Source organism: Centroberyx gerrardi, chromosome 5 (assembly GCF_048128805.1).
Source record: "Centroberyx gerrardi isolate f3 chromosome 5, fCenGer3.hap1.cur.20231027, whole genome shotgun sequence".
Taxonomy (NCBI): Eukaryota; Metazoa; Chordata; class Actinopteri; order Beryciformes; family Berycidae; genus Centroberyx; species Centroberyx gerrardi.
This window is the reverse complement of record NC_136001.1, coordinates 20706907-20730035: the sequence shown is the minus strand read 5'-3', so window position 1 is coordinate 20730035 and position 23129 is coordinate 20706907. Positions and strand designations below refer to the sequence as shown.

At 43.0% G+C, this 23129-nt stretch overlaps 1 protein-coding gene across 1 annotated transcript in view; it reads left to right on the top strand.

The window, feature by feature from the left end:
• col7a1 (collagen, type VII, alpha 1) overlaps positions 1–4655 on the top strand; it is a 58782-nt gene extending 54127 nt beyond the window's left edge. Inside the window, exons 113-119 of the mRNA XM_078283561.1 lie at positions 123–171; positions 396–404; positions 1945–2028; positions 2444–2569; positions 2854–3051; positions 3470–3652; positions 3766–4655. Coding sequence (XP_078139687.1) covers positions 123–171; positions 396–404; positions 1945–2028; positions 2444–2569; positions 2854–3051; positions 3470–3652; positions 3766–3794 — 678 coding nt within the window. The 3' untranslated portion in view covers positions 3795–4655. The remainder of the gene's footprint in view (positions 1–122; positions 172–395; positions 405–1944; positions 2029–2443; positions 2570–2853; positions 3052–3469; positions 3653–3765) is intronic.
• The last annotated feature ends 18474 nt before the right edge of the window (positions 4656–23129 follow it).

Below are 23129 nucleotides of genomic sequence, written 5' to 3'. Positions count from 1 at the left end.
CCAAATCTGAAGATGCTACCACCAAGCAACACACACACACACACACACACACGGACACACACACAAGTTATTGTGTTTGTAAGTGCGTTTTGCTCTCTTCCCCTCCTCTTTTTTGAATTCAGGAGGATGAGATCAGAGACTATGTTCGCTCTGAGATGAGTCAGCACTGTGGTGAGTCTTTCAGTTAGCTCGCATTGCTAATTCATGACTGTTGTCCGCATTTTGAACTTCAGATGTTAATCACAGTGTATGAGTCATAGCCTCAGCTGAACACTCTATGGAACTATAATACAAAAAGAGCTGTAGAGAACTACAGGATTGTCATGACTCTTTAACCTGACCTTCGTTATTCCCTTTTTGCTTCCTTCCTTCCTGTCCATCTGTCTGTACCTCAGCGTGTGGAGGTGAGTGAGCCGTTGGACTGCTGCAGGAGAGACAAGGTTGTACAGAAGGGCAGCGATTAGCATGAGTCACAGGGACGCACTATACTGCATATGCTGTTATAGGGTTTAACCTCACACACACACACACACACACACACACACACATAATACACAGTCTCATTCTCTTAAGCATACCCTCTTTGTCTGAATTCATATGTTTGTTCATGTTCTTCTTCAGATACATTTTATATGATCTTAAAATTGGCCTGAAATCTCAGCTATTGTCTATAGGTGTTTTCTGTTGTTCCTCATGCAGACCTATATTTATGTTGCTTCATTTGACTTTTGCAAGTCATAGTCAAGTCTTACTCTTTGAGCACAAGTCTGAGTCAATTCTCAAGTCCCTTTATGAAGAGCTTTGTTGTTTTGGTAACTATTAATGGTTCTTTTATGAAGCCTTTCAGTTTAATCATATGCCTAGATGCAGTGTCCTCACCTAGGCAAGGCTCTGTGTTATATCAAATTATTATGTGTCTAAAAATGACGTGCATTTCCCACAGGCTATCAAACAGCTTTTATCAAATCGATTGTATTTCCGCTGACGAGAAATATGAAACATGTCAAAGTAATTCAATGGGAAGAAAATCAATGAAAACTTTGCTTCAAAAGGATCAGTAGCAACTTTTCCTAAAGCTTTTGACTAATGTGTTGTGCTGTCTGAGCTGTTAATTAATGGGAGCGACTTCAACCATGTTAATGTCTGAGGCTTGTGAAGCAGCAGCATGAGACAAGCGCAGGACAGGCAGGCTGTCAATAAGTATGCAGCGTTACTGAGAATGGGACCAAACCAAACACTTTTTTCATGTTTAACTCATTTAATGTCACTTAATAGATAGTTATTGTCTGTCGTTGTGTACAAGTCCCTATGAGTTTGATTCTCTAGTCTCAAGTCAAATCAACTCTGATTTGATTCGGACTCAAGTCCGAGTTAAGCCAGAAAACTTTTGACTCGAGTGTGACACAAGTCACCTAACAGTGACTTGAGTCCTTAAAGGAATACACCAAGTTTTTGGGAGATTGGCCCGTTGGTCAATTAATCCATTAAGTGATGAAAACATAGACGCCAAAATCATCCATGTGTCCCTGGTAGATCGCTGGTTCCAGCGCCAGAGCCAAGTGGGGACACAAGGATGCTCTTGGTGTCTGTGTTTCCATCACTTAACGGTTGAGTTGACCAGTCTTGCAAAAACTTGATGAATTATTTTAACTCTAATCATTTGTCTCATGGTTATCTGGTGTATATGTTGGAATGGTGGGACGTTTTGGTGGTGGCTTGGGGTTATTGGCTATGTAAGAGTCTTACTGTGTCTAAATGTCTTACTACCAGAATGTTCTATCCTTTTTGTCTTGTTTTCTGGTTCTTTTGCTTTTCTTGCCCCGTTTTTCTCCATCCTCTCTTACACTTGGTCCTTCTCACTCCCTGAATCCCTTCCCTGTTTCCTTGGTGCCTCCTGCCACTTCCCCCCCCTTCGCTGCTCCTTGTCCTATCTGGTTCTCTCAGGTTTAGCCACAGACCTTCGGTCCCGGCCTGCGGTCAGGGCTCGGCCTGCACCAGAGCACCCACTGGTCGTGAAGGGTGAGGAGGGTGAGTCCGTCACTCTGCCTATCGGCCCTTCTGCTGTTAGTTTGCCTGTCTGTCTGTCTGTCTGTCTGTCTGTCTGTCTGTCTGTCTGTCTGTCTGTCCCTAACAAGCAGGTTTAACCGGGTGGTGCTATGTCTGGAGACCTCTGAACATCGGGTGGTTTTCTCAGCAAGAAAACAGAGGACTCCATTTCTGTCCCACTGAACATGATGTGTGATATGTTCAATATCTCTGATCATATCGAGACAATATATATATATTAGGGTATAATAGTTATTAGGATTTATGCAGCTCGTTGTACTGTATAAGGAGGTTGAGGGGAAGTTCCAGCCTTTCCTTCTACCTGAAGCTTGGAGGTTGGTTGGTAGAGGGAGGGGGGGGGGTTTCTCTGACCTGTGTGGCGCCGCTCTTGTTTCAGGCCGTGAGCTGCGTGTGGTGATGAATACCCACGACCCAGACTATGAGCACATCTACTCCATCGAGGCCTACGACGAGCCGCTGGAGGAGCTGGTCCACTACGTTCCCTCTGCCAACCAGAGTGATGGTACTGTACGCCGCTGCCTCTAACGCACTGTATCCCATAACAGCTCACTTCTGAGACCAGCGAAGCAGCACTGTCCCACACACTGAGCGCTGCCTCACCCTTCTCTCACACAGCTTGCCTCAAGCACACACCATCCTGAGTCTGTGATCTTTGATGTTGTTGTTAGTGTAGACATTTGTTTTTATTTTTCCGTCCACCTTTGTTATGTTTCCACTGAATGTGTCTACGTAATCATTCATTTATATAGCTATGTGTTTGCTGTGTGTGTGTGTGTGTGTCGACAGGTGAGGCTGTCAAAGATGAACCTCAGAAAACAGTCAAAGTTGAACCAGTGAAATCAGCCAAAGTTGAACCGGTGAAATCAGCCAGAGCTGATGTTCAGAAAGCTGCAAAAGTTGATGCTCAGAAAGCAGTCAAAGTTAAACCTCTGACAGCAGTCAAGCCCAAATCAGTCAGGCCCAAGAGGGAAGTCAATGGGGAAGGTAAACCAGCTCACAGAGTCCTGTAATGGGGTTCTTAAAGGGTTCCACTTGCCTGCCTGCCTGCCTACTGTATGGCCCTCTGCATGCCTCAGGCTTTACTAGCTTTATTGGTATTGTCTCAGAGGCATTCATGCATCTAGCATACAAAAAAGAATACCAGTGGTAATATTTTAGTCTGCGTGTTTACTGCTTTTAAATTTTAAAATTAATTAAATGAACAACGGCTGGCTTGAAGAATATTGTGTTTGAAATGTGACACAATGAATGTGAAACAATGAGCGCTCATTGCTTTGCTTTCTGTCCACTGAGGTCCCCTGTCGCTCCTTATTGCTTCTCTGCCGCTGCTCCTCCTTTTTGTCTGGCCTGCCCCCTTCTCATTTTGTGTGTGTGTGTGTGTGTGTGTGTGTGTGTTCTGCAGCTCCAGCAGACCCGTGCCTGCTGCCCATGGAGGAGGGGAGCTGTGGACGGTACACTCTGCGCTGGTACTTCAACAGCCAGGTTGAGGCCTGCAGGCCCTTCATCTACAGCGGCTGTGAGGGAAACGCCAACCGCTTCCTCCACCAGGAGGAGTGTGAGGAGCTCTGCCTCGGGGAGACCAAAGGTACGTACACACACACACACACATACACACACACTCACAAAAACGCACTTACACTACTAGCTGTCAACCTACACTCTGTATGTGGATGTAACAACTTGTGTTCTAATACGCAGGTACTCAGCCCTTGAAGAAAGAACGATGATTAATACCGAACTGTGGCCACCTCTTCTTCAGCCACAAGAATGTTGTATAAACGTTGGCAAGGTTTTGAAAATAGCCTGTTCATAGATCATTATTTTGTCTAAATGCCAGCGGTCAAGATTTGCATTTGTTTATTTATTATTTCATTTAAACCCAACCAAACTGTGCCCCAGGTTGAGAGGGGACACCAGTGTGCATCCTTGCTTTATGCTTCTCCAAACCGTTTAAGTATTTTTACAAAAAAAAAAGGTGCTCATTGGATTCAAGGGTAAAAGAATACTTGAATAAAGGAAGCCAAGACACTTGTCTTTTGTGTGCAAAAGTTTAAAAGTCATAGAAAAGGCTTTTTTAAACTTACGCACACACAAAAGGAGTGCCTTGGCTTCCTTTTCTCAAACTTCATCCCAGTTGTGTTTGTCAATTTAACCGTGGCACAATATTTTAGCCCTTTTGTCCCTTTTTCCATTTCATGTTGCACACAGGTGATGAGACTCGTCCACATATGTACAGAACTGTTTTACTGCTTATACAACTGTAACTCTCAGAGGTGTTACACAAATATAGTTGTTATTATTATGAATATTGATATAGTTTTTAATTATTTTTATTACATATGAAGAGTCAAGCACAATATGCTGTCAATGTATTGTACATATGTTTTTATTATTTGGGGAAAGTTGTTGTGTTTCTATGACTGCATGTTTACCTGCCAGAGAAAAGGTGCTATTTTAAAAGGTATTTTTATACTGTGTATTGAAGATGGAAGCTTGTGTTTTTGTGCGGTAATATGATTACAAAACATTCTGTCTCTATAGTATTATGAAACATTTTTAATGAACATTTCAAATAAACCAAATGTTTGAGTAAACACCAATTTGTATTTTTCTCAGGTTTTAGTTAATTAAAGAGATTTACATTTACAGCTTTTAGCTGATGCTCTTATTCAGAGTGACGTACCATAAGCAGGTCAAGGACACTTACGTACACATGGCTGTTACTGGGATTGAACCTGTGACCTTCTGGTTATGGGACAGTTTGACACTTTGACAACTAACAGTCTCTCTAACCACTAAGCTTTCCGCCATGACAAGCAGAGGATGGGCTTCAATTTGACTTAAATAATGTTGACATTCTCTTTCTTGAGGAAATGTGTGCGTGCATGTGTGTGTGTGTGTGCGTGTGTGTGTGTGTGTGTACACAAGGATGGAGCATTTCCAAGCATGCTAACCCCAGCTTTGTATTTTTCTCTCAAGGCCATTGCCAAATTGTCCTACTAGCCACTTTGTAAATGGAGAGTTACCAGAGAAGATACGGAGATCAGAAATCCTCAAGGTGTGTGTGTGTGTGTGTGTGTGTGTGTGGGTGTGGGTGCGTGTGAGCGATCTTGATGTTCTAATTTCATCAACATGTTTTATTAATGAGTGGATTTTCTGCTTGTTGGCCACGACTCCTCCTCCCCTGGTCCTCCATGCTCTCTGCCCTCTGTTGATTTCCCCTGGTGGGAGAAGCTCTGGGAGACACACTGACACCAGACAGAGTTAATCGCACCTGAACACGCTTCACACAGCTTTATTGTCTTCTTCTCTTCTTCCTTTTCCTGATTTAATTGCAAAAGTTATCTCAGTCAACTTTTTTTTTTTTATCATGCAGCAGGCTTGCATGTGTTAGCAGAGTGTGTGAAAGCTTAAACAAATGATACACACTGTGGGAAGTACAAGGTCAGTTGATAAATGATTGTGGATAATGATGGATGATACGGGTGAACAGGTAGCAAAGGCTTGAAATTGGTCAAGTGATGGAGCAAGACAGGTGCACTGTACACACTCGGTGCCCAGCGTTTAGGCTAAACCAATATAATTTGGATGGTATGGGGTGAGATTCGTGCCACCAGTCAACTGAATTTGAATTCTGTGTTCTGAAATGATATGATCAGTGAAATTTAATGAATTTGTAAACTCTGAATTTGTAAAAACTGGACATGTATTTACTTGTTTGAGATTCACTTTTTTAATATTATATGCAGTTCCAATTTAATTGAAAACAGTTTCAAAATTACTTTTATATGTAGTACAAACTCTGCTGAACCTTTCATAAACACGATTTAAAATTCAGCTCTTTCAGATTGTGGCAATATTCGGATGCTGTATCTGCAAGCAGGAGCATACATACACAAATGGACAAAGATACTTTGAAATTAATCTTGTTACACATTACTAATAGTCCCTCAACAAATATATTAAAAAAATGCAAAATACTTGTGACTAGAAATTAATTAACAAAAGAATTAAGATGAATGGATTTGCTTTTTTCCGATCATTTTTAAGGCACTTGTGTAGTACTGTAGGCAGTGGAGAGTGACAGGGAAGATTGGAGAGAGACGTGATAAAGATGAACTGCATTCAAACCCACGGCATGACAAGCCTAAACCCACGTAGCCAAGCATCTGATGCTTAGATGTATTTCCTATATTTAAAAATACAACTAAGCATCATGGTCATCATCATCTTGAATAATCATAAACCAATGGCCCATTGCCTTATGCCAATGTGAAAAAAATCAATGAGCATCACAGAAATGACAAAAGAGCTATGTAAGAGTCTCATTACACAAGTATCTAATTACACATGTATTGTCTTCTGGAATAGAATATATTTGAGTCTTTGAACCATAGAGATAAAACACTGCTTTATCTCTATGCTTTGAACGGCATGAGGCTAAGGAAAGTTCCATAACTTTTGCCTACTTTTTACCTGTGTTGGGCCTGAGGATTTATCATATAGGCTCACTAATGATCAGTTGTCGGCTCATAAGCCTAGTATCACAGCACTGACCTATCCTTGATGTCACCAGGTGAGGAAAGAGGAAGGTGGAAGCTTTGGAAATGCTTTGTTTTTCTTACTGACAAACACTGATCTCTAATAAAAAGTATTAAAAGTTTGTGTTTGTGAAATACAAAATACTGTCTGAGAATTATCTTGTACATTAAATGGTGATTTTTCCTACATCTGCCTACTTTAAAATAAATAAGATATTAACAAATATCAAATTGAAATACATATTTGTGTGGGAATGGGTGTGTGGAAATACAATCTTTTGTGTGTCTGTGTCCGTGTGTGTGTGTGTGTGTGTACAGCATGTATGCATATGAATGTCTGCTTGCCTGTGTGTGTGTGTGTGTGTGTGTGCTTGTTGTGGTGCTTGCGTGTTATACTTAACATGTATAAGGGAAGGCTTAACACCTTAATTTGTTTTGTTTTTGTTTTGTTTTGGGGTTTTTTGTTTGGGAGGGGGGGCTTGTATTCGTCACACTTCTCTGCTTCCTGCCTTCCACTCAATCTGCTGCCAATCAGGATCTGTGTGTGTGTGTGTGTGTGTGTGTGTGTGTGTGTGTGTGCGTGCGTGCTGGTACACAAGCACATTTGTTCATGGTTTATGAGTTCGAAATACATTTTCACATATCCTAAAAATAGCAACTGTCACTGATTTCAACAGCCATAACCAGTCAGCTTTACACAAGGCACCAAATCATTTAAAGCAGTCTCAAACTCTTACAAGGGGCATGTGAGGATAGTAGTGGTGTGTGTGCGTGTGTGTGTGTGTGTAGGTGTGTGCGTGTGTGTGTGTGTGTGTGTGTGTGTGCGTGAGCTTCATTTAAAAAAAAATAATAATTTAATCACCTGTAACCAAATTGACATTCAAACTCTGCTGCCTCTGGGGCTTCTGAGGGGGATCTCTCTCTCTCTCTCTCTCTCTCTCTCTCTCTCTGTCTTTCGCTCTCCCTCTGTTGTTTTTTTTATGTATGTGTGTGTTTGTGATTCAAGGTTGTCCTTCACAGACCTATGCTTGTGTGTGTGTGTGTGTGTGTGTGTGTGTGTGTGTGTGTGTGTGTGTGTGTGTGTGTGTGTGTGAATGTGGGATACACTTTGGGATAATTGTAATTTAATTCGAATTGAGTGCCTGCCTAACCACATTTAAGTGCTGAGCTTTAATAATGTTATTGAAATACCCCCCATCTGAGTTTATCAAGTATCAGGGAATATAGTTGACATTATTAGCCGTCTTAAGAGCCTTGTTTCAAAACACACATTTTCAGGGTTGCTTTCATTTGCATTTTTTTGAAATACTGAGAAATGGATATTAGGTAACATTGTTTTCCCCAAATATAATTTTTTTTTTTTTTATATCAAGTGCAATTCATATCAAGTGCAGTTAGGATAAATGACTTACCATCCATTCTTTTTTTTTTTTTTTTTGGTCTGTGACCCTTCAAGGGCATCTCAAACCCGCCATGATCCTCTGATGGTAGTGGTCCTCGTGGAGGATAATCATATTCACATGCAGAGTGCTGTGGTGGCTCCCTCTGTCTGCGTGAGCCAGAACTGCTGCTCCTCTCCTCTCAGTTGTGGAGTATGCAGAAACACGTTTAGGAGTTGTTCATTTTTCCTCTTCAGTGACCTTGACTGTTTAAAGCCCCAGGGTCTTTGGTTGGCGGAGTGCTGGATTGGTAAAACCAGCCAAGAGAGCGGAGCAAGCCAGCAAGACTCTCTCTCTCTCTTTCTCACACTCTCGCTCCCGCTCTCTTTCTGCCACCCACTTCCCTCTGCAAGTACAAAGGCTGTTGCTATAGCAATGAAATATGCTAGGAATGTGCTCAATGTCACTTTTCCCCTCTCAGACATATTAACATATGGTATGATCTGTATCACTTCCATCTATATTCCTACCCTTCCACTTGCTTGCACACATTGCTCAGGACCATCAGGCGAAACCTAAGCTGAGGAGCATGGGTCCTGTTTAGGTGCATACACACTTTCACACATCTGTTTCTACATCTGTCCTTTGTGCATGTGTGTGTGTCAGAGAGGGAGAGAGAGAGAGAAAGCAAAAACTGCTGGGGGGGAGGGGGATTACTGTAAAGCTTGTCTCTGCTGTACACAGCACATTCCCCATTGCTTTGACCCCATGTTTTATCTATTATCTCCCTGAGTGGGTGAGTGTGGAGGGGCATCGGAAGTTCTATCTGTCCTGTAAGTCTTTCACTGCAGCACTCACAGTAGTGCCAGTCTAAGCATTTATTCAGCCTATTGATCTGAACCTTTGGGTACCTCCCAGTGCTTCTGGCTGCACTGTGGTGCCGCTGAGCAGTGTGACAGAAATAAATTACAATTAGAAATGGGTATTACACACCATCTTATCTCCGCACACTTCACCTCATATTTCAGTGACTTTAAGGCCAGGTTTTTATGCATGGCAGATTTGTGTTTAATTATGGGTTTCAAAGGTTTTTCGGGATCTAAGAACTGCATAAGAGACCTATAAAAAGTGCAAAATGAAGGTCATGGAAGGATTAGCTTTAACTGTATTGCCTTTAATGTAGAGATACTGCATAAAAAAACATTTTCATCGATAAGTGTCATGCTGCAGTATTTCTTGTATTTATCCTCTCTCTCTCTCTCTCTCACTCTCTCTCTCTTTCTCTCTCTCTCTCACTTTATCGCCCTGCCCGTCCATCGCTCCCCTAAACTCACAAAGAGCACCAAAGTTGTTGTTTGTGTTGCTTAATTTTTTCCTCCAGCAGATAAGTCGGCCATTAGCATATTCTCTTCATTATGACAGTGATGATTATGGGCCACCTGAGTGCCAGAATGCCTCAGCATTATTAAAAGGCTCTCTGGGGATATCTCAGGCGCATAAGCCCAAATTAGCATATGCCATTTCTCATCTCTCCTTGCTGTCATTCAGCAGCCCATGCTCTATTTCAATTTATGCTCAAACTACTGATGGCTTGAGTTTTAGTTGCTCAGCTCTCCCCTACCCGTCACTCTCTCTGTCTTGCTTTCTTGTTTTCTTGCTTTCTCGCTCTCTCTCTCTCATCATGTCTTGTTTTGCTGTAAGGTGTGTGGATGTATGCTATGTCATGTGTCTGGGGTTTTTCTGGCGGTCGGGGTGGGGGATTTGTGCAGGTGTGTGTGTGTGTGAGCGAGTGGTTGGGTGAGGTTTTTAGGGAGCGAGAGTGTTGGTTACGTGCATGGGGTTTTAGGATACCGTGGCTGGTTTTCAGGTGTTTTTTTTAAGTGAGATGTTTTATTAAAGAACACCAAAAGTCAAAGTCTCTCTCTCTCTCTCTCTCTCTCTCTCTCTCTCTCTCTCTCTCTCTCTCTCCCTCCCTCCCCTCTCTTGGCAGTCAGGATTGTAATCTGTAATTTTGCATCTGAGCAGAAAGCAGAGATTGGTGGAAATGATTGGTTATTGGAAGAGAGGGAAACATGGAGATTACAGGATCCTCTCAGGCACTTCTGGCTTGTTGTAACCATTGCAACACCTAGACCTATTCTCAGTAGGGTGGGGTGGCAAGGTGGCAGGGAGACAGGGAGGCAGGGTGGCAGGGTGGCAGGGAGGCAGGGTGGCAGGGAGGTAGGGAGACAGGGTGGCAGGGAGGCAGGGTGGCAGGTTGGCAGGGAGGCAGGGTGGCAGGGAGGCAGGGTGGCAGGGAGGCAGGGAGACAGGGTGGCAGGGTGGCAGGGAGGCAGGGTGGCAGGTTGGCAGAGAGGCAGGGTGGCAGGGTGGCAGGGAGGCAGGGTGGCAGGGTGGCAGGGAGGCAGGGTGGCAGGGTGGCAGGGAGGCAGGGAGGCAGGGAGGCAGGGTGGCAGGGAGGCAGGGAGGCAGGGAGGCAGGGAGGCAGGGAGGCAGGGAGGCAGGGAGGCAGGGTGGCAGGGAGGCAGGGTGGCAGGGTGGCAGGGAGGCAGGGAGGCAGGGTGGCAGGGAGGCAGGGTGGCAGGTTGGCAGGGAGGCAGGGAGGCAGGGTGGCAGGGAGGCAGGGTGGCAGGTTGGCAGGGAGGCAGGGTGGCAGGGAGGCAGGGAGCATTGGAAATCCGCTGCTGTCAAAGGACTCTGATCTACTCCTAGCTGCCCTTCCGATGAAATGCATTATGTACATTACATTATTATGTACATACATGTGCATTAAGCAGTATGTTACATCTATGTGTGTGTCATAGAGGGATAGAGTCATAGAGGGGTATGCTAAGTAGTATTCCCATTTATTACATTTTTATCAATCTGATAAAATCCCCAAAAACCTGCCTTCCCTCAGCTTTGTTTGTGTTATCAGCAATGTCACCCTGACCTGTCAAAGATGGACTGGAGCACAGCCAGTTAACCTCTGACCTCAGCTAGCCACTAGCTTGTGCTGCCAGACAATCTTGCCAATCCAATGAGATCCTGTTGCAGCTTCCAGCTCTCTGGACTATTGTGGTTTGTCTATTTTTCATGCATTCTCAATTTGGATAAGCAGAACTCTTCCTCACTTAACTCTTATTACCACTTCAGTTCAAGCTACCACTGATGTAATGGTTACAATGATGGTACAATAATCATTGTGTATCTTCCATTTAACTAATCCCATTCATTCCCTTATTGACCCAAATTGTGCTGCTGCTTCAGACCCATGGGATCATTACCTGAATGACTTTTTTGCTCTCTGTGCGCTAACTGACCCCATGCAACCTATATGGCTTCCTTAAGTAATGAGCTATTGATTCATCAAAATTTGTCCAAAGTAAGTCTCCCTTTGACAGAAAATTTCCATAGTACTACAATCCAACTTCGAAAAAACACACCACGCAAAGGAAAGGGGTGACAATAATGCAGACAGCTTCTTTTTGTCCAAAATCATTCACTGCAGATAGGAGGAGACTGGCAAGGTGAAACGGAAGATTCTTGTCTTCCTAGTCTCTGATGATGGATGTATGGTTGTTCTCTATGAGGATGTATCAGGTTGGATTACTGGGCTCCAGGGCTGCGTCTCACTTATTCAGCACATTGTCTCTGGCAGGCTTCGAATATTACCTTCACTGTGATTCAAATTCACACTCTACTTGCCATAGAGAGCATCATTCTCTACGGCTCTGATTTTTAAAAAAAAGAAAAACATTGTTATCAGTTAGAAGTAATAATGGGTCATTTGAAATGCTTGTGTCTTGGACAGTGGCCATAAGGCATTATAAAGCTTTTGCATTCAGGTGGAGTACAGGAGGAAGCAGTCTGCTGTCGGTGTGCTGGAGAACTGAAGTGTAGCTGGGAGAGAACAGACAGGTTTGTGGGAGACGAGGGACGGGAGGGGGAGCGCACTGACAGGCTGTGTGGATGAGGAACAGGCGGGCCGGGCTACAGACAGGTCCACCGGTGGCAGAGGCTGTCCAGGGACAACAGACCGGGGAGGCTGCAGGTATATGGAAGGGGCCGGGAGTGTAAGCGGGCGGTAGAAGTGACAGGTCAGTGCGCCTCTCATCTTCTGTCCATCACACAGTCCCTTTGTGGTTCAATCAAACCACAAATGTCTGGACTGAACTGGACTGCAGGTGCAGAGCACAGGTATGTGCTTAGTCATGCGGACACCGGCGTGCACACTTGAATGCCAGACAAAAATACTGTACAGTCAGAGGGAGAGACAAATATCTTTTCTAATAAATGTGTCCCTGTTTTTGTTCAATTTAGGTCTTTCTTACTGTAACCCAACCTATACATGCTGGTCAAATATGTTACATTTCAACTGTGTCTTTGAAAGGTAATCCTAACCCTTAATGTGTTTGTACTGGTTATACAGTATGTAAGTTATGTTTTCTTAATTGGGACCATTTTGGGTGATGATGCGTCCCTCAAACCCAGCCTTTAGGGAGACTACACAGTCCAGAGTCGCTCCCCAGTCATATTGTGTGCTCAGATAAAACTCATTTCACAGCCCATTAGACATATTTGAAAAACAGTAAACACACAGTAGGCACACAGCATCATGAAAAACATAGTTTACAGTTTCCACCCAGCACCAATTAGAAGGCGATTGGCCAGCCAAGGCCGGTCACACAGCCATGGTGACACAGGCATTATTACAGCCACTGGGCAGGGCCAGAGATACTACCAGGGTCCAATAATGAGAGGGTAAATCAAGCTGTCGGTCCACCCCCTCCTGAGGCAGAGCACCGTGAGCTTATACAAATACACTTCAGGGGTGGCATTTAGACAACTACTTCTCTCTGTCCCCTGCTTCCCTCTCTTTATGCCGTCACAAGGTCAATTTAGTTCCCCTCATTAATGATGCAATATCCTAATTGGCTCGACACTGATCAAACAGCTGCTACAGATTTTGTCTTTTGTCTTTCTTCCCTCTCTTTCTTTCTCACTGTGAATGTGTGCGTGTCTCTCTATCTGTTTTGCTCTCTCCCTCCCTCCCTGCTCTCTCTCTTTATTGCCTGTCTTTCCCACTCCACCTCTCCCATAATCCTCTCTGTGTGCCCCATGCCCCTGGCTCAGCTTTTGCCTCCCTTAAACCCCAGCTCAAGGTCATCAACACAATGGCCTCACAAAGATTTTTACAATGTGTCTTTCATCGGCCTTCTCTCCTTTCTCATACAGTCTCATGCGTGCAAGTACCAGTTCTCAGTATTTGATGGTTCATTTTCCTCTCTGGCCCTCAGTATCATATCCACTCCTCCACTTCTTTTTATTCATCTGAGTCAAAGCACTTAAATCCTCTCTGTTGCAGTAATAGATACAGATACATTCAGAGGTAACCGTGAATTCCCTTGCTCACATTGTTCCTGGTGTTTCCACTCTTCTTCACAGTCTATCATGCCAGCGTTGCTTCTTCTGTGTCAGTGCCTTTAATGTAAATGGGGAGCTTTTCTGAGTCAGTGGGTGACGTGGCGAGCCGTCGTGGCATTTTAATCTGCACTGTCTCAGTTTTATGGGACACTCCAGCTGGCCATCGTTCTGCCTACGACTCTAATAAGGTCAGCTGTAAGGATGTGTCCGCACTGTGTTTCTGGCTCCTTCAAGGGCAAACATAACAACGTTGGAATATAAATTAGAGCTTAGATGTATCCCAATTACATTCTCAATGTATTTATCATGCTTGAAATGAAATTGTCCTCGCTGGTAGCTCCTCAGCCCTCTTTGATGGAAGTTCTTTCTGCTCTTTGTGGTAATAACTTCAGTTAGTTATGTACAGTATATTCAAAAATACTGACATTAAAATACTACCTCCTCTGTCCATTGACCTGTCAGTGGGGCTGAAGCCAGGCTGGGCCGCAGGTCTTGATCTGTGTCCAGGTTCAGCAGAGGTTCTGCTGAACTCTTTGATGCTGTGGAGGCGGAGACTCAGACCCTCTCACTGCCAGACCTGCTGTCAGACAGGACATAGGGACAGACCTGCACACGACACCACACAGACACTACAGTAAACACGCAGTACAAGTCAATGCTTTTGCAATGCACTGCACCAAACGATTAATTTTTACTTTGTTTAGCAACAGTGTCAGTGGCAACAGACACACATACACTGCATGTTTATATTCTCTACCTTGTAAAAAGAATTAAACCACAGGCAGAATAATAATCTGATACTTTATTGATCCCTGTTGGGAAATTCTCTTTCCCCCGGGGAAACAGAGAGGTCAGAGGTTGGGGTCAGCAACAGAACAGCATCCCTGTATCTGGTAGGGATTCAGTTTTTGCTCAAGGACACTTAAAGGAAAAATCCACTCAAAAAAAACTGATAAACCCCCCCCCCAAAAAAAAAAACAACACAGCCATTGGCCATGTACCTTGAATTTCTGGGTACTTTTTGTCGTTTAGTGGTGGATTTTTCTTATTCCCAACATGACGGCACATTGAAGTATTTCCAGCACAGCTACAATAGAGTTTGATAGCAGAAAATGTTTTAGAAATCTAAAGCATCAGCGGTAAATGTCAGGTTTTGGTCTCAATCCCTAAGAATTGAAGAGCAAGGGCTTCTTTCTTGACTCACCATTTTGCACCCGACATTCAACAATCATACAGGGAGAAATCCATCGTAGAAGAAGCAGAGAGACCGATTTCTCCACTGACAGTAGCCTTAATGGACCAGAATGCAATGCAATTCATCATAAAATAACCACTGGAACGCATTGAACATCACAGATTGATATATAACAATGTAAGAGTATCCGACTGCAGATGCTTGCTGTCATGGCCCTGCAGCTGAAGGGCAGTCTTCTTAGCAACATGGGCTGATATTATGCCTCTGTATACCCGCACATGTGTGTTTACTGTATGTGTATTTTGTGTTTGTGCGTGTGTTTGCCTGTTTCTGAGTGTCTTTGTCTCTGTGTTGTTTTATTGTGTGCATTAAGTTTTGCTCACTAGTATTATGTGTGCGTGTTGAAATGTTTTTCTGTATTTTTCCTTGGCGGAGTGACACAGGCGTATGGCATGTGGGTGTTTGGCAGACACTCCTAATCGCTGACTAGCTTTGCTTTTGTATGTGACTGTTTTCACAAGAGATTCAGATTGGTAGCAAGGGCATTTCACTGTGTTTTCATGTTTGCTGAAAAAGAGGGGGCTGTGGGCTGACGCGGGGGGTGGGGGTGGGGGGGTGCAGTGCAAGGGAAAGGTGCGGTGCAGAGGAAGAGTGGTGGCGGTGGTTGGGGCAACAATTCTGCTGAGAAATTGCGCTAAAATGTATCATCGTGACCATGAGCTGGATATACAGTATATATAGTACAATATGTGGAGGATGACAAAACCGTAATATTCTACCTTATTTTCCACCCAAATTCTAAAGCTCTGTTGTTCTGCTCTCTCTTTCCCTCTCTGTCCCTCTCTCTCTTTCTCTCTCCCTCACTCTCTCATACACACTCTCTTGCTCTGTCTCTCTCACACACTGGTTTGATGCAGACTTGCTTTAATGAATCCAAGACAAAAGCCTGGGACTCGATGAGTCAACTGATGACCAAGTTCAGGGCAAATCAGATCTTATTCCTGACAAATACCGAAATAGCAAGTCTTTCAAAATGGTTACAACAGTGATAGCATTGTTCTCTGGCAAATATAACATTCTATGTAGAGATAAAAACTGAGAGAAATGCATCTTGTGATTTTTGCCTATTTGTTGACATTATTTCCATTGATGTTTCAGGCAGAAATACAAGACCTATCTCTAAAAACAGACTCTGATAGGATGATAGGTGTGTGTGTGTGTGTGTGTGTGTGTGTGTCTCTGTGTGTGTGTGTGGGGGGGGGGGGGGGGGGGGGGGGGGGTTGCTATTCCAAGCAGCCTCTGTGGGAATCTCAGTGTTACAGCTACTGAACTGCATCGATTTGCTAATGCTTTTCATTTATTTTTGGAGGGATGAAATATGTTTAGTTCAAGGTTATTTGGACAGAGTTTATACCCCCATCTGTTTATTAGCATACGAATTAAGGGTCAAACTTGCCAATGAAAACATTTGTTTCTATGCAACTCTGAGATCCTGGTGTAACTCAAAATACAGGGCCCACTTTTACACATGTTCTAATGTTTATACACAATGCAACTTTAAACAAACCATTTACCGTTTCAAAATAAATAGCCTGCACAACTAATTATTCACAGTCATGTTATGCCAGACCCTCTAATAAATCTATTTGAGAGTGAAACAAATTTCAAGCCTTAAGGATATGTTTTGCTTTGATAGAAGATTTTCAGGTTTTAGCACACATTCCACAATGGGAGTTCATGAACAGTCAGCAGCTGAACCAGGACTCCTTACAGACCACAGGCCATTTACACCTTTTATCTAAATTACCACCTACCATTTTGTATCTTTATCACTTTTTATAATATTTTCCGCCCCCTGGTAAAAACAGTCATTAAATAGATGTTGAAGAATTGCTATTGCTGGACCTTCATCATGTTTTTTCACTCTATGACCACCGATACCTGCACAACTCATAGTGATGGTGTGATTGTTAGTTGCTCAGACAGCAGATTTCAGTAAAGTAAAATGTGAAGATAAAGTGAAATATCGTTTTAAGCAGCCTTTAAAACTCTATCTTTTACCATATCATCTTTTATTGGCTCTCAAGTTGTCACATGGAAATTTAAAGAGTCTGACATGAGCATGCCAGACACTTAGCCTACTGTACAGCGGGTGATGTGCAGCACATCATTCAAAAGTCTCCTCTGTTCCTCCTCTCAAAAGGGTCAAATGTGTGGAAAAAACACTGTAAACAGAGGGGGGGGGGGGGGGGGGGGGGTTGTAAAACCAAGTGCTGAGGTTGACTGATATTATCAAGTCTGAATGTAGTCATTTTCCTTCGAGGGAGATGAGGTGAAGTGGGTGTAATGTGTGTGTGTGTGTGTGTGTGAGAGAGAGAGAGAGAGAGAGAGAGAGAGAGAGAGAAAAAAACGCGCCTGAATTTGGGGAATCACGTTGAATTACTACAGAGCAGCGTTCACCCTTGAGGAATCTCAGGTCGTCCTTGTAAGGCTACTCATCACATGCCACCCCCCACCCCCACTACCACCACCCCCCTCCCTTCCCCATCCCTGTCTCCACCCCCTCCAACTAAAACGCTTTCCATCCCTTCTTCATCCTCCCTCCATCCACCTCCCATCCCTCCCCCCTCTGCTTGCAGATAGTGACCGTATTGGTCGCTGGGATGGAGCGACTGTGCTCCAGCGAGCGGCTGCAGCGCATAATCTATGCGTTTGACTGGTCCATGTGTGGGATGCTGTAGTCCGCCGCAGGAAAGTGGACGGGCAGCATGCCACGCTGAGTGAGAAAAAAAACGCAAAACATTGTGGAATTACCCGATTTGTGAACACACAACCGCCACTGCCGAGCTCTCTATCCGCAGCCGTGGAGGGTTTTCCCCCCTCCCGCTGTAATATTTATGACAAAACGGAGCCAAATTATTCTGGTCACGTCTTTTGGCTGACAGCCGGCTGTCCTGGAGAGCGCTGGAGTGAATCGGGGTCCAGTGCCGGAGATAGCGCAGCGCACCGACACCTGCAGTAGGATGTAAAGGGAATTCCCACTCACCAAGGTGGTAAGTTTAACACTCGCCTTTAGCACTTCTTTCTGTAAGACTATTTTTTTTCCCTTTCAGGTAAATATCCGAAGTGTCATCGTGCTTTTGAGAATGTCATAATATATTTATATATATATATATATAAATATTTGAAACAATTGGATTTATACATGATCGTGAATTTCAAGGGAATATATTGTACAAAATGAAACAAATGGAACAGGAGGTGGGCTGTCTCTGTAGGGGGGCATGACAGTCTAAACCAGTTTTGATTCCGGACTGGAGGCGACAGTAACAAATCACATCGTAGTCAGACCAGCACTGATGAGGGACCTGGAAAATAGCCTATGGACTTGTCACTGGTTGGTTTTAATTGCCTGTTATCAATTTAAGATATGAAGTTTGTGATCCGTGGGACAGAAAGCCCCTTCAGCAGCTCCTGTCCATTTCAGATTTCCACATGCTGTGCAGAAGCCTTTATGTACCAGCAGAAGAAAGAAAAAAACAAAAGAAAATGGAAACATATAGGCTTAAGTTGTAATTTTATTCTGACACTCTGCTTATATCCTTCCATTTATATGTCTTCCATTTTGCAGGGACTCATTGTGACTGATGTTGTAACATGATTTCAGTCACATGGATGTTCCACTCTTGGTTTGAGTCGAGGTTTTCATCATTTCTAAGACACGTGATGTTTTGGAGCAGGAGATGTTGCGGTCCTACAGTGTAGTAATGGCTTGGTTAACTAATGTTTTGACGAATTCATCAAAAAACAAATTCTTCCACAAGGCTCTCAGAGTCTCAGAGGCAGTAGAGTCTTCCACACTAACATTCATCAGGGCTCTGTATTTATTAACCTAAATTAGAAAGAGTGTGTGATGACAGAAAAATTATATGTTGATAGAAAATTAGGCTTTTCTCACCCAGATTTATACTTTTTGGTTTAACATTAAATGTATAATTGGTGTCACAGTGTTAATACTTCACCTGTTTATATTTTCTATTTTGTCTGTTTGCCTACTGCTCTTCCTCAAGTAGGCCTATAAAAAAGGAAAAAATGGACGAATATTCCAATTTTCAATTATTTGTCACTAAAAAAAGCACTACTGGCATTGGTAAAACTGTGGTATTTTCTGATAGAAAATTGCAAGGCCAAACGACCACAGTTCACACTAGAAGAGGAGTAGAAGAGACACAAGAGGGAAAAGATAGCTTGAAGCTGAATTGGTGGTTTTGTGCTCGGTGATTTTCAGGACCGGGCGCTTTATATTCACAGACCGTCTTTGGGGCACAGCAAACTCATAAGTGAAGTTACCAGTCTCTATGCCTGCCAGCATTACAAATGTACCAATTCATACTATTTTATAGCCTGTTGACAGTGGAAACATGAGCCAAACATGTAAAATACCAACACGGCAAACGCTTTTCAAGGCTAACAAAAATGCAAAATGGATGTTTGGATTTGGTTCACTTCAAATCATGGTGGAACAGAAATCTACAAATGGGGGGTGAATGTGTACCTTGGTAGTGTGTTTTTTTCCACCTAGCCCTGCCTCTCCATGTGTTTTTATAAGCAGCAGTGTCCATGATTGTCTTGTTGGAGGGTTTATGAGGTGCACAATGGGAGCACCTGTGTGGACTTGTGGTTGGGATGGTGGAGGGCAGGTAGGTCCTCTACGATGGATTTCTCTATGAATCTAGAAAGAAGCCCTCGCTCTTTGATTCTGAGTGATTGACACCAAACCCTGATGTTTACCATTCATGTTTTAGTGGGCTTTCTGACTGGGTGCTTTTGAAAATCTGTTCCGAAACCGGGGGAACAAACGAACGCTGTCCTGTTTGTATAACTGTCACGTTTGGTTTCACGCTGACAGCTGTCAAGTGATATCTGTGCCGTTTTGATTCATGACGCAACATTCTTTTAGAGTTCTTGTGAATAGGCAAAGGCATGTGAATGAGGTAACTATAGTAACAGACAACAAAATATGGCTGTGTAACATGCACCACTGCTGAGTTCTTTTCCTGGTCTCCATTGCTGTCAGACTGATGGGAAATTACGAGTCTTGGTTGCAAACAAGCCCGGACCACCTCTGCCAGGCGGACCCGGTCCCGCTTGTTTGTTTCGGAACAGGTCGTGATTTCATTTTCACACTGCTACAAGGAGGCAAACTTCTCTGTTTGAAACTAACAAACTAGCCAAGTGGACCCAGTCTGAAAGCACCCGTAGATATCTGAAACATTTTCTGCATTTTCATTTTCTGTAGCTGTGCTGGAAATATCTCAACATGACGTCACATTGTTTACATTTGGCTAGTTGTTCATGGGAATAAGAAAAATACACCAGCTAACAAAAAAATGGGGCCCGAAATTCAAGTTACATCAGCAATGTTTTTTTTACTTTGTTAAAGTGTTTTAGGGTGGATTTTTCCTTTAACCACTCTGATTCCTTGCTTTATGTTTTGGCCATGTGACTGTCTCTCTTAAAGTTGTATAAGTTTGTGTTTCTTGACCAAAAACATACCTCATATGAAAGATACAGGGAATAATATTTGATATAACAACTCTGAAACTACTTATCAAGCACATCAGTAGTAAATCATCCCTCAGATTTGTGTACTTTGAGAGCATTTGCCAAATATAATAATGTCAACAAAAAGCTAAATGAACACCGGTAAACAAAAACTCCTGAGACTTCTTTTTTATTCTTAAGTGCATGAAAGTGTACACCTACAGGCCAGCAATTTTGTGGCTTTCAATTTTGTGGCTTTCAACTTGAAACCAAGGTTGCTACATTTCTATTCTTCGATAGGGGAGAGTGGGGCAAGCTGAGACAATTTTACACTCAGAGTTTCTGTGGAAAGAGAAATGCTTCACCAAATTCACCACCAAATTCTCTACAAAATTATGGCCAAGCAATTTTTGGTATCTTACTTCAAAGTTGATCTAATTAATTAGAATGGTGGATCCACCATTTTCATGCCAACTTATTATCAAAGCCTGGGGAATTTTAACCGACAAGTTGGTTAGTCATTGCCTACTCTGAAAATGTGTTTTCACTAACTACTAACTACCTCATCCTGAAATAAAGTACATTATCCTACTTAAGGACTATACCCCAAACATTCATTTTGGGGGTTAGACTACATACAAAGATCAACAATGTTGTTATTAAATGTTATTAAAGCTCACCTCGATATTTGTATCTTGTGATGTTTGTGCGCATGTGCATATGTGCGTGTGTGTGTGTGTGTGTGTGTGTGTTTATGTTCAAGTATGTGTTAAGATTCCTGCTTCTCTTTTTGCTGTGAATCCCAAAGGGACGATCTCCCGAACGTATTCCCATTCCACTCACTCCCACAGTGCCAGCATGTGTATATGTTTGCTTTGCATGTGGGTCATTGTGTGCTTGTGTCTGTGCATGCGTTTATGGAGGCTTTGATGCAGCTGGTAGGGAAATATTCCACCATGCCTGTCACTCTCCAGCTAGATGCTGCAGCGTAGTTGAGGGAAGCCGTCATATTTTATTTCAGCACAATGAGAAAAGGAGCATTGCACCTCCGATCTGATGTGATGATTGCGTGGTCTTATTTCTCCTCACAGACAACAACACTGACTTGAGTAAAGGTGAGAATCTTGCTGAAGGTGCTGTAGGACAACAACAGTGGGGCAAGAGCACACAATATTTACATAAGAGCAGCTGTATTACCACACTAAGTTCCTTTAAAGGTGCCATCTCTATTGGATTTATACAGATTGTGATTTATTGGCTTTTTCTCCTGAGAAAATCTCTGATCTCTGAGCTTTTGATACAGGGACTGACATCATGGGTGACTGTCAGTTTTGTATGTATTATTGTGGCTTTAAAGGTTAGTTTACACTCATAATGTTTGTAAACAGAAATAAAAAAACAACTTTCCAAAAGATGAGTTTTCATTAACAAGTCAAACTCTTCAAGAACTTATGTTAATATTAAACCAAAATTTAGACCGTCAAATACATTTAGGATTGTATCTTTACTTGTTCTGGTAAACAGAGGGCTAAACTGTAAGTGTGGCAGAGATTATGTGCTGTATGTACTGTATGTCCTTTCACAGCTTGTGTGCAACACCTCACTGAGATGCTGCAGTGGTTACAAACGATCTCGATTAGCCAGACTTGGAAAGGAGTCCATGAACCGCTGAGGCCAAGCCTCCTGCAACACTGTTTTACAGCAGGTGCCAACCGGATTTAAGGAATTTGAAGTGGGTCAATATTTGTTTTTTTTCCTATTTAGAGCAACATTTCCCCTGGGTTGGGCATGGCCTTATTTAATCAGCCTAGTTGACCAAAGCCAAATAGACATCTCACAAGTCAGCGTATACCTTGCCTAAAATCATTAAAACAAAGTTATGAGATGGGAAGCAGCTTAGGAATGATGAAACATTAAAGTGTAATGATGGAAGTAAGTCAGTAAGTGACTTGCTTTCGGACTTATTGATATATTGAAGGTAGATATTGGTCACTTCTACTACTCAGAGTTCCCTTGCTGGTCCTGGGATTTGACTGGTGGCCTTCTGGTCCCAGGCTTACTTCTTCAATGTTAAGGCTACCACCGTCCTTGGTGTCAAGGCAATCATGGTGACTGTGTGAAATCAGAAGTACACTGCAATTATTTCCCCCGTCTACTATAACAGAGAGATGAAGCTGTTCTAAGCACTAGATAGGACAAAAGTAGGAGAATGAGGATGAGAATGTAAGGCACATGAAAAGCAAATAGAAAGGAGAGATGGAACGATAAATCACTAGAAGAGCAAAGTGGAGTGACTGGGGTGAAACAGACTATCGAGAAGAGGGAGAGAGAGGGACCTGGGACCCATGTACAATGATTTTTGAAGAATCTTACATGAATGTAGCCACCTATCTGTAGATATTTACAGTATAGATGATGCTTTATCCACTGAGACACCAGTTTGCTCTCTTACTGGTTTTCTTATGAAACCCACATGGAGACAGAGACTATCCACATGCAAACTGTGTTTTGTGTGTGTGTGTGTGTGTGTGTGGGTGTGTGTGTGTGTGTGTGTGTGTGTGTGTGTGTGTAGCAGTATGTTGGTCTTCCCCTCCCTCAGTTTAGACCTCTGTCTATCATTGTGGTGTGATAGTAGGGATACCTGCAGTGATGCGCTCCCCTCTTGCCCAAATGATGTCCTGTCTGCAGGAGATAAATGGCATTAATTGAGCTCTAATTGCCTTCTGGAGAGAAACAAGTTCATCATAACCAAGCACAGACATCTTCAATCTTTCTCGTTCTGGTAGCCTGTCAATTCCACTTACTCCTTCGCTCTTATTCCTTTGCTCTCTAATTCAGGTTTTTTTTTTTTTTGTTTGTTTTCTGAGATCTTCATCCACTCTCCCCTTCTCTGAAGCCCACTCACCCATGGATATTGAGCATGAGCCAGTTTCAGAGAGATGTAAAACATGATATTTTGGTACATAGAGAGCCTGCTGTCTGGAAGCATTGATCTGC